Here is a 12,477-nt window from a genome sequence, read left to right as displayed (position 1 = left end):
CTGAAATGATTTTGCTTGTTCAGGCTCACAGAGGGGCTCAGTCTTAATGATGGTTAGAGGCCCCCCCGCCCCCATCACTCACATGAATCAGATGGTGATGAAAATCTTGATTAAAGGTAAGACCCCTATAGCAAGATGAATAAGGGGGTTGTGGTGTTCTTTCATTGACACTACTTTGCCAACTAATAAATTCAAAATTCCATTTGTAATCCCACCATAGTCACACTGTGAGGCTAATACAATACTAAGAGTCAGTTAATTAATTTGATCCCTTTTAACGCCTCCTTGCATATTGTTGATTAAGCTTGGAGCTTATGAATAAAACGTGAGAATGGGATTTGGATGAAGTGATGTGGCACTTTATCGGCCATTAAGATGCACAAATCCAGTAGCCTACAACCACTCTCATCCTGGTGTGAAAGTCAATGATTTTCAGCCTGTCCTGAACAATCAAACCTTGCAATTTAACATTCAACAACAACTCATTAGTTTACACCTCCTCGCAAGTCCATTTCCTGTGTGCCCTTGTTCCAGCCGGGTTAATGCTGACTTTCGGACTCTTTTGTTATGGGGTCGACGGGGCCAGTCTGCTTTGGCCCGGAGATACTATAATAAGGCCAATGTTTATGACTGCTGCTGAAATGGGTTTGTAAGTGTGGCTAAACCTGTGCGGTATTGACGCGGGGGTTAATAGCCTGTTGGCCTCTTTAATGGAGTTGAATCAGGTCAAGCAGCAGGCGCCGTCGGCCCACAGGAGAGGAACATCTCCGTTTATAAAGTCATCTCCGATATGAGGCGGGACACGCACCTAAATGTGTTGAGCGTACACACCTGTGGTTCACACAAGGAGATGTAACAAACCAGCTGAGGTTTTATGACAAAACAACACTGCAGAGTCTACAGCTAGTGGCTTTGTGAGGCTGTACTTAGGCACAACGGTGCTTTGAGCTAAATACTTGCATGGCAACTATAGGGTGACCGGATGAGAATGAAGCGAAATTGGATACAGGGGAGTTGGGGGGGGGGGGGGGGGGGGGGCAAAAATGCCTTGTTTGGATCTCGTAAAGGCAGCAATGATCCATGGGTATTTCCCTCACCACTCCTCCCGGTAGTTGCAGTGATGTTTTTAGTTTTTGGCTGAATGTTCACAAGGTTCTGGGACACTGGGCTCCATCTCAGCGATGGTAAATGGTAGAATTCAACATCACAGCTGTGCGATGTTGTGCAGCTTTCAATTTGTACAATCTGTACATGGCTAAAATAAATACACCACAACAGCCATACTTCGACAGACCAACATTGTCATCCACATAGTCACGCAAATACGCACATTCAGCCCAATAATGAACGACTACAAATGAAACATCTGCAAATTTTGGATCAGAAAAAAGAAAACGGAATGTTAATGACCCTTTCAAAGATTCAGAAAGACAAAAATGATTGTGTGCCTCATTCATAATCACAATAAAACATCTTGAAATAATGCTCTTAAGATGAGAGGATAGGAACAGAGGCATCAAGCTGCAACTAATCAGCTTACAAAAGGAAACAAGGCCAGACACTACGGTTGTTGTTCTGTCCCTTCATGTTATTGTAATATCATCATCATACATTTACACGATTAATTCTGTTTCACGTGTGGTGGTCAATTATTTATTCATACTAATGAGTGCGCTGCACATCCATTATTCATGGGAAGCTTTTGGTCTGTCTTCGTGGAGTGATGCTGACGGAGGGAAATGGTTGGGCAGATGGGAATGGAAGCTTGATTGTACCCTGAAGGACACCAGAGACTAACTTGGCCGTGAAGGAATCATCTCAAACCATTTAGACATGTAGCCAGTGTCCCAGGAAAGGCACTTAACCTGTGGCTATAAGGTGAAGAATTTCACCCAGTTGATTGGAGCAGCTGCTCGGCTCGAGGATGCAGATTGAATTTCCAACTGCACTCCAGCATGTAATCACCAAGAGAAGTCGGCCTCCAAAGGGCTCTTCGGCATTTGCAGCACCACCCACAGGTTCCATGTACTTGTGTTGAGGACGTCAACACATATTACAGGGACAATCCCACAATGCATCATTCATCTCATGCTAGATGTTCCTGAATAGTTCCATATCCATATGCGTTTGGGCAGTTGTGTGACCATACATAGTGTAAGTGTTCAAACTAACGTATGTACTCATGTAAAATGTAAAGCATTGCAGCCCCCTTCTTCCCCCCCTCGACCCTATTTCTCACCCCTTTATACTAACGCTTTCCCATCACAAACTAAGTTTGAATTCAGCTCAGTGTAAACATATAGTTTTAAGAATAAAACGTTCCTCTATAAAATGTTTAAAACGGTGCCTAAAAGAAAATCGAATTGATGTTTTGCAATTGCTTTTTGTATTCTTGTTCATGTCTTTCTTGTTTTCGCTGTTATGTTTAGTTGTTTCACTCATAGGGACTTGGAGAATTACTATTGCTTCGGAGTTAATGCAAGTGTATAAACCAATATAACACAAGCCCATGCTTACTCTCTCACACACACACACACACACACACACACACACACACACACACACACACACACACACACACACACACACACACACACACACACACACACACAATCGACATAATTACATTTTCCTTTGCTTGTAATGTATTGATATTATCATATTTCATATCTTGTAAAAACATCTTGTCAATAATATTTTACGTGGTCATATCTTATGCATATTCATTTTACGTTCTCTGTAATATTGTCAAATTGTGATATTATATTGGTGGAGGCTTCAAATGAGCCCAGTTGGCTTTTTGCCTCTTTCCTGCACTGTGATATTCATTTATCTCTGTTATGTTTGTTTATTTTTATTTTATTGTTTAAATTGTGCAAAAATAAATGAACTAAATAAGTCACTGATGTAAAACGCAACAATAGAAATGAAAAAGTTGCAGGCTTCAATTTGAAAAGTTCAACTCACAGTTCGTTGTCAGTCCTGGAGGAGCAGTTCGTTGTGAAACCCTCACCGCGAGACGCCGCGGTGGCGGGGGTAAAATCCTCATCGCATCTGAATGGGCCAGCAGTGGTCTTCATCAGTGGTCTTCATCAGGGGTCTTCATCAGGGGTCTTCATCAGGGGACCCACACAGCGATCCCAGTCACCGTGGGGTCTGCAAGGAGCAAGTAGCTCCGGTTGCCTGCCCGCTGTTTCTGTTTTGAATCCCGCCCTCTTCCGGACCTGCGACCAATTACTACAGCTGGTAGTGACTCAAACCTACAGTGACCAATCAAACAAATATACCTGAAACTAAAGGCACAATCAGTGTGCATTTATATTTAGTTTACCCGCTGTTTTCTGCAATATTGTTGAGAACTATTCATTTTCATTGTTCAACTATGTGCATCCTACTGTATGGTTGGTCTTAAGCCCTCATTATTTTAGTTTAATTGCCTTACATAATTAATTCATCCAACTAATATTAGAAACTTGTCTTAAGCCCTTATTTTTAACATCATTTATATAACATAGCTCTTAGGAATATATTTTGACATATGACCCTTCTAAAAGACACAAGTTCATGTCACCCTGAGTGTGTAAACATGGACATGAGTCCCTGTTATCATACCAGTTTTGATCATAAACGGTATTACACTCATATCCATGGAAACACACTGACTTTTATAGCTTACTGGAACACCTCATTAATTCAGTAATTCCTGTGGTTTTTAGTACTGACAAGTCAAAGCGTTATTAATGCATGTGCAACTAACTGACTTAGTGAGCCTGGCTTTTTGGGGCCCCAGGGCTGTTGCCTGCTTTGCTCAGTTGTTAATCCAGTTTTTTTTTTATAGGCAATAGAGCGTTGCAGGGATGATGTTTTTTGAAGGCCAATCCAAGGAGGGTTAAAAGAGGAGATGTTACATGTCATATCATTGGGGTACAACGCGGCTGCATGAGCAGAATGTACACAACGAGGCTGTGACAGCGTACTCGTGGGCCAGAGCACTCTGTCTCATTTAGCCACTTGTTAGTAACCTTTTTTAAGACACTTAACAGCTTCAAAATCCACAAGCGGTGTATTTACTGACGCACTTCGTAACGTAGGGGAAAACATTAAAATCCCTTAAGCTTGTGTTAACTACAGACCTTATTTCAGGCAGCTAACACATTAACACATAAAAAACAAAACATTGACTTTGAGACGAGGGAACCGGGTTTTAGGACTCATTCCTGTGGCGCTTTATACTAAACTACTGTTCTACTGTTACTTCACGGGCTGCATTTACTTCACCAACAGTAACTAAAGCTGTTGAATAAATGTCGGGGAGTAAAAAGGCCCTTTATTGATATGATACTCCGCTTCTAAAAGCAATCACGATTTGCAGGAAATGCTCTTTTCAAATGCTGTTTGATAATGCACAGACCGCTTCAGCCCCGACTGGTTTGAACATCCTGTCTTGGTAATAGCAGAGTGTCTCCCGTGGACCAGCCATCCATAAATGGCTGGTCGTTAAACAGCAGATATCCACCCCCCCCCCCCCCCCCCACCCCCACCGTCCCCACACTTCCAGCAGGAACATCAAATTTATTCTGCTGCTTTGATCTCGTTCTAAAGTCCTGAAATAGCAGCAGGCTCAGAGTGGTGTCAGCAGAAAAGCAGGCAGCAGAGCCAGCCCGCACCGGGCGGTACCTTTGCTGAATAGCAACATCAACACTAAAGTAGGAACAGTTGATCACACAGCCAGGCATCGGAAGCAACATCCGGTGGTGTTTTTCAAATTGGACTTTTTCCCAGCACCAGCCCAAGAGACTCACTAGCTATATAGCGAGGAAATGAAAAAAAGCCAGGCTTGGACATGTTTGAAGAGGAGAAGTTTATTTATAACACACAAGGCACTGGCTGCCAGCCAGCAGCAAAGCTCTGTCTATATACGCCATTCATCAAGGGGGCAACTCGAGTGTGCTTTCTTCTTTCCTTCTGCCTATCTGCCACGCGGAAACCAAGTGAACTTCGGCTAAGCCCATCAAAGAAACTTTCTCTGAAATGAATCTGCTTATCTGCTGACTGGCTACGACCAAGATGACCTTTTACCAACTTGATTATTAGTTCAGAGCAGTGGAGCCCACCTCTGATGGCTCTCTTATTACAGAGACATAGGTCCAGTATTTTTGGCCTGGTCCACAGCAGACTTCCCTATTCACTGCAGCAAAGGTTACTTTAGGTTTATTACCGGATGTTCTCATTACTGGGACACTCCAGTAGATGAGGAATCTTTCCCTCTCCATTGCCCACTCCTCCAATCTCGAGCCATAGTGGACAACACTAGATTAAGTATCGCTCTATTTCTCTTCCTCATATTCAACCATTTTTTCCCAAACTATTTCTAAATGTTATGCATTGTCCCTGCCGTGCTTAGTTCACCCACCCCCCCCCCCCCCCCCTCCTCTCTGCTGACCCTCTCTTCCATCCTACTAATCACCTCTACACACGGCCTACCTGCATCTCGCCACCGCCTCATTTTTCTCCCTCTCTTTACGGCCTGCCTCTCTGCTTTCTCTCTGGGTGTCTCATTATAGGCGCTCTATCTAATGAGATTACGCCGTGGGGATTAATGGTGTGGCTAATTGATAGACACGCAGCCGGAGAGGATTAAATCCCTTTAAATTCCCAGTGGGGTTTTTTGGGTGCTTCAATTGACTAATTGAAATCACAGGAACGGACACAAATACACTTCCTGACCTCTCCTACTCCCTCTTCTGGAATGCAATAAAAGGACGGCTAACGGGTGTTTTATTAGGAAATGAAGCCTTCTCCAAACAATAGGGTCAAAGATTATCTGCGTAATTCCAAAGGGTGTCTGTTTTGCTTATCACTTAAAAATGAAAAACTCCTGCACTTAAAAATACATTATTTAACTGTAAAGAAAATAAAGATGGTCATTCAGTGTGCAAATACAAACCAATCAGTTCATGAACAAAGGTGAAAATGCAGTCATTTAAAGCTAATTTCTATGTGTATGGAGGGTTCGAGGCATACAATGCTGTCTAAGACAGTTTCTTTTTTTAATATTACCGCTGGGGGGGGGCGACGACACATCAGAAATTCCAACACATAGGGTGTTTTAGTCAAGGAGCTGCAATTATTAATGATCCTCAAAACAAGATGAGCCCATTATAATCTAAAGCTCGGAGTCCAATTATAGTTGCCATGTCACACAGTTCAGCATACACCTGAGGATGATTAATGCAGGGAAGGAAAAAAAAAGAAAAAAAAGATGGCGCATTTTCAAAACACGTCTTGTTTATTTTCTGAAGCACACATCCAGTATCTAGATGATTGAATAAAAGAATTCCAGGACACTGAATAATAGAACAACTATCAGCAGGCATGGCTAATGAACCTTCCTCTGTCCCGAGGTCAGAGGCCAACAGAAGGAACACATCTGTCAGAGACAATAGAGAGTGAAAGGGGAAGGCTGTGTTTTCACATATAAAAGGAGTATAACAAAGCATTTTTTAGAAAACAATCTCATGAGAACAAAAGCAGAGCAAAACTGAAACAAAACATGTTTTAAGCAGGCATCTTTAAAAAAAAAAAATGAAGACAAGAAACAAAAATAGAAGACAGAAGACAAAGAAACAAAAATAACCACATATTAAAAATGAACGAGCCAAAAATCCCCTCAGCCCAATGAAGAGCTGGAGAAAGAGCAGCAACTTTTATGTCATCAATACTTCAAAAATAGGTATCTTACAGTCTTTTTATTTTCTCAGTGTCTTTATACAGAGTATACTCATATAGTTTCCGCTGACTATTTTCACATTCTCACCACATAGTAACAAGTGCTTTGAGTAAAACATCTTGAAGAAAAAAAAAATAAAAAATCATGCACCTTTTAATATTTTTGTTGGCCTATAAAAAACAGGAATGTTCAAGGCGACAAAAAAAAAAAAAAAATCTTTTTCAGATTGTTCCAAGTCATTTCAAGTTCCACTTTCTTACACCGTCTGACTACTCAGATCATGCCTACATTAGCTTTACACTGTGGAGAGAGCAACACAAAACCATACAAGGCAGGCAAGCATCTCAACATAAAGGCTCCTAAACGTGTGAGTCCACAGAGGAAAGGCAGGCATTCTCCACGAAATTAGAAAACCCCCACATGTATAAAAATGGTCTCACACAATGTCAGCGTGTCGACAGGTGATGCTTGTGAAAGTCAAACTGAGCAGGTCCTCGGGGGAAGAGTGTCGTCTTCCCCCACAGCAACTGTTACTGGCTCGTCTATTCGGCCATAATTCATTGGGTTATGATATCCGATAGTCTGCCCTGGTTGTGTCCTTCCCTCCTGGGATTGGCTGCTGGGGTTGTTCATCTGCACCACTGTGAAGGGGAGGGGAGAGTGACAGGAAGGGCTGGTTTGAGGAGCGTGAGGGGTGGGGGTGGGGCGAGAACGCGCCTCCACTGCACTGCACAAATGGCAACCGATCCTGAGATAGCAGGAGTCTGATACAAAAACACACCACAAAAGGCACTTTATAAAATGACAGTGCTTCTGTTCTAAGGAAATTCAAGTTGACAGAGTGAGAGAGAGCGAGTCAGAGAGCGTCGCCCCAAAAACATTCTCTTCAGTGTGAGACTAAAGCAAGGGATGTTTTTTTAAATTAAAAAAAATCAAATCGGCACAAATTCACGACTCGTGTCTCTCACGACCGCCTTGATTCATCCCCAGAACGCTCCGGGGTCCAGCACGGTGGGAGAACAACCAAGAGAAAAAAACAAAAACGTCACACTAGAAACTCGCCACTACGAAATATAAAGCCAGAATACAGTTGCGCTGCAGCGGGAATTCATGTTTGCGGGCATCGGTCGCTGTGAGCAGCGAGGTCTGTTTCTCACAACGTCTACCACGGAGACTGCGTCGTGTTCTTGGCCCCTGCCCGCTTTCTGGGAACATCCATCCAACCGACCCCGCCTCTCCAAGACTCCTGCCGCAGCCCCACCCGGCACCCCGCTCTCAGTCATCGTCCCCTCCCCCGTAGAGATCGGCCAGCTTCTTGAAGCGAGGGCCCCAGTCGTTGAGGTAGTCGTAGTCCTGGTCCCCTGAGCTCGTGGAGTTCAGTGAGCTGACGGATCCAGCGGTTGAACCGCTGCCCTCGTAGTCGAACACCAGCAGGGAGTCGTAGGGAGGAGCTGTGGGGTCGTTGTCTGCTGCCCTCAGGCCCTGGCGACGTAAAGACAGATAAAGAATGAACGATATACAACCTCCTCTCTACAGTAACGACACTTCCTGTTTGGTGTGTTTAGACCTACATACTCTCAGGATGGTTTTTTACGACACTGGATTTAGGCCAGTCTTTGCTCATCAACAATAAAACCCGAGATGATGATTTTTCACAGGCTCAGGTGGCCAGACAGTAAAAGCAGCAATAAACCGCATCTCTTCTTGCTCACCCAGCCATTAGGGTTTTACTGTTCCATCATGGTCTGAATGCTGCTTCAGAGCCTGACACTGAGCTCTGTACGGGGGACAAATATTTATCACAGTATCCCTGCTGATGGAAGCACATTTCTGGAAGATATACCTTTGTATGAGTCACATCAATGAGGTCTGTGGACACTGCTATACTGCCCAGCTTACACACAGAAACAGTTAAGGGAACTATGCGACATTTTCCTTCCATTCTTGAACTTACATCATTGATGAAGTCTCCTATATCTCCAGGGTGGGGCAGACTGGGTCTGACGGGGTACTGTGACTCAGCAATCACAGGTCTCTCGTCCACCCTGCGCACCCCCGCCGGCTTACTGATGATGTGGTCTAAAGACTCGGGCTGCTGCAGCTGGCTCAGGTCATAGTCCTGGATGAAGGCCATAGAGGGAATGGTGAATGAAAATCAAGATTTGAACCGTATGAACATAATGATCTACTTTTTTTTCCTACGTTTGCCAAATCTACAATCATTTTCTTTTTATTTACCGACTGCTCTTTTGTCAAAATTTTTGTCAAATCTTTGTCAAAATATTTGTCAAATTTTTTTTAAACATTCAGTTGGGTCACTTAGCAATTCAACCCCAAATCATGAACCCTTTTCTGCATATACAGTGCTGGACATGCATTGTGTTTTGAATCGAGCTCAGTTTCCAAGTTGGTGCGGCTCCCACTGTCCGTCCTCACAGCCTCGCAGCAGCCTTTGCTGATCATTCCTCTTCAGTCTGCGAGGGCTCAGGGCTGACCTGCAGATACATCTGTGCTGCAGGGCTTTCTGACACACTTTCAGCCCTTTTTTTTTGTAAATCTGCAGTGCTGCATTCTTTGCTTGAGGGAATTACCCACAATTCCTAGTGTTTTACCGTTAGAAACAAGGACGTTCAGGGAAGTCTAAAATGATAAAAAATAAAAAAAAATACTGGAAGCGACAGCATCTGTGGTTTGAGGTAGGGCTAGAACTTATTTAGCTATATCTACACAGAAAAGGGACTCCTCACATGGAAGGAGTTGCACTTCCAACTGTACTTGGCATTCAAGCCAAGCAGCACATTCAGCCTCAGCACTTGCTTGTAGGGCACAGGGCAGAATGCACACTGAAAACTTTTTCCAAAGTCAAACAAAAAGTACATTATTATTCTCTACAAACGCTATTGGCGAGCCAGCTGATCCAGACTTTCTCAACCCTCATTGTCAATTAATTAATTTTAAATAATTTTCTATGTCTATCTTTGAATATCATTTTAATGAGGAGTTGAGCGTTTCATCTCATATTCATTAACTGTTTCATTGGTCCTGTTTCAGATGTGGCAGCCTATTTTTAATAATTGTGGAGCTGCAACGGCTATTTTGATAATTAATGAACTGACAAGTTTTACTTGTTTTTCAAGCAACGATGCCAAACATTCTCCTGTTCCAGCTTCTGAGGCGTGAGGATCTGATGCAGTTCTTTGTCACATATGATCGTCAACTGAATATTTGTGGGTTGGATCGTGAAATAAAACAAGCAATCTGAATACATCACCATGATCTGTGGGAATTACCGACGAGCGTCACTATTTTCTGACATTCACAAAACTATTAATCAAGAAAATATCAGCAGACTATATTTAAAATAATCATGAGTTGATTCATTTTATTGATCTTTAATCCAGTGACCAGACAGATTCCTGAACCATGCTAATGTCCTCTTGGAATATACAGTGCGCTAGTTTGACTTGTGTCTCTTGTTTCTTGTTGACCAAACTAGTTTCCATTGAAGGCATGAATAAAGTTGTCGGATGTAATATATCAATACATTCCCGACCTTTCATAATAGTCCGTCAATACCATCTATAAACAAAAGATGTTCTTTTTCCTGCTGCTGCTGGCGTACAGCCTTTCATGTCTTTAGTTCATTATGTATATATTTATGACGGTCAAACGATACCTGATCCTCCTCTCCTCCTCCCTCCTCATCGTATTTGAGGATATTGTCTCTGACGTCGTCCTCAGGGTCGATGAGCAGGGGCTTCGCCTGCCGCTCCTTCTCTCTGCGCTTCATCCACACCACGAACAGCAGAACCATGCCTGTGAAGCACAGAAACGGCAGCAGGTGTAGTCTCACAAACTGCATTTTCTCATTTTCACGACATGATGCAAACCGATACACCGATCCAAATCGTGCAACGGTTTGCTTCTTCCACACTCACTGAGCAGTGTGATGATGCAGATGAGTATCGCGATGATGGCCCCGGTGCCGAGGCCGGCGGCCGCCACAGCCCCTGTGGCGCTGCAGTCCCCGTTATCGTCACAGGGACAAACTTTGACTCGTATCACAGAGCGGTTGGACAGAGGAGGGTTCCCCGAATCGGACACGATGATGGGGATATCGTACACGCTCGCCTCCAGGTAAGAGATCCTCAGCCTCAGCTGAGCGTAGTCACCTGGAGAGTGGGGAGCGAGATCGTGTTGGTGACGGAGAGAAAACAGTGGAAAGTGGGGACAACGTTAGGAGATGGAGGGAAGTGAGTGGGAGGAGGAGGAGGAGGAGGAGGAGGAGGAGAAAAAGAAGAAGGGGAAATAAGATTAGCCAGTGTACTGCGGAGGAATTACATTTTGTTTACTGCAGGATATCATGTCATCATGTGCGTAGGTACGAGGGAATGACATACCAAAATAAAAGCTGCAGCCAAACAAACTGCGCAGCAATCATTCTGACATGTATGCATGCGAGGAGGCATTCGAGATATAACAAGAAAACAGAACGTATGACCTTCAGCATCTATCACTCAGTCAAGCTAAGACAAGAGCCTCGGTGGGAGGAGAATCCAGGTATGTGATCAGATTTGTCCTCAAGACAACTGCTGTGATGCATCCATCTGGGTGGATTAGGTGACAGATCGGCTGCTCGGGGGACAGAGAGATGAATGGATCTCATTTGTCACAAACGATGGATCGCACGTCAACACTGGATGGCACCCGCGTCTCTCACTGTGAGCTTTGTGAGACATTTTGTTAAACTTGGACTTCTCTCGCAGCTTACAGCCATCCCTGGTCCCCTGATTGATGTCGGCAGTTATTCTGTAGAGGGCTTTTGCAGCCCATCTGTTACGTTTATGGTTTATTTCAGCTGGGGATGCTAAATATATTATTCCCACATAACTCCTAAATTATACATCACACGGGTGGGGGAAATATTTGCAATATGAACCGGAGCCGCAGTACAGCATTTACGTACCGTTGAGTCGGGAGATGGTCCAGTTGCGGCGAACGCTGGCGGGGAAAGAAGGCAGCTCGAAGACAAAGGGCCCCACGTTGGGGTCGGCGTCGGCGTCTGCGGCTGTGATGTTGACCCTGGAGTTGGGCCGCGCGTGCTCGCACACCTGGGACTCCCTGGGTATCAGCACCGGCGCGTTGTCGTTCACGTCGATCAGGTAAATCTGGAGGGTTCCTGTCCCGCTGGCTTGAGGCGAGCCTGAGGGAAGGAGACGAGGTAAAGAGATCAAAGGAGGAAGATGGTGAGATAATAACGTGGCGATCGAGAGAGAGGAGTGAACGGCTGTGAGGCAGAGGAGTACAAATGAGATGATTTTGAAGATGGAGCAAAAAAACAAAACAAAAGGGGAGTTGAGAGACAGTGTGATGAAAAAGCAACAGAAGTAAGCAAAACAATCCTTCAATTTCAATGACATGTTTCTAGCTGATTCGAGTGCGGAAGTGAGAAAATGAGGCGCGCAGGCAAACAAACAATTGGGAAGAAGAGAGCTTTTGTTTCCTGAGGGGCTGAAAGTGGAGGGACAATACTGAGTACATGTGTACAGAGCAACCAAACAAAACAGCCAGAAGAAATGAAAGGACGCATACTTTTATTTTTCACTTCAGTTTAGACGTGGCTGCTTCCCGAAAAGGCCGAAGCGAGACTCGTTCCGGATGGGATGACGCTCACGTAAAGATTGCTGTTATCTGCACTCGGCGAGGCCCACTGGGTAATGACGCTAACCCTTCGCTGCATCCAGCAA

The 12,477-nt window shown here is 44.2% G+C and overlaps 1 protein-coding gene across 1 annotated transcript in view; it reads right to left on the bottom strand.

Moving 5' to 3' along the window:
• Nucleotides 1–8,005: 8,005 nt before the first annotated feature.
• The window catches only part of cdh4 (cadherin 4, type 1, R-cadherin (retinal)), a gene marked incomplete at its 3' end in the record, with an annotated part of 60,508 nt that continues 56,036 nt past the window's right edge, over nucleotides 8,006–12,477 (bottom strand). The window contains exons 10-14 of the mRNA XM_079266222.1: nucleotides 11,697–11,933; nucleotides 10,669–10,902; nucleotides 10,407–10,546; nucleotides 8,685–8,849; nucleotides 8,006–8,212 (exon numbers count right to left, since the gene is read on the bottom strand). Coding sequence (XP_079122348.1) covers nucleotides 8,006–8,212; nucleotides 8,685–8,849; nucleotides 10,407–10,546; nucleotides 10,669–10,902; nucleotides 11,697–11,933 — 983 coding nt within the window. The remainder of the gene's footprint in view (nucleotides 8,213–8,684; nucleotides 8,850–10,406; nucleotides 10,547–10,668; nucleotides 10,903–11,696; nucleotides 11,934–12,477) is intronic.

The sequence above is a fragment of the Melanostigma gelatinosum genome (genome assembly GCF_949748355.1).
Source record: "Melanostigma gelatinosum genome assembly, chromosome: 3".
Classification (NCBI taxonomy): domain Eukaryota; kingdom Metazoa; phylum Chordata; class Actinopteri; order Perciformes; family Zoarcidae; genus Melanostigma; species Melanostigma gelatinosum.
The sequence above is the reverse complement of the archived record's forward strand: the minus strand, read 5'-3'. Positions and strand labels throughout refer to the sequence as shown.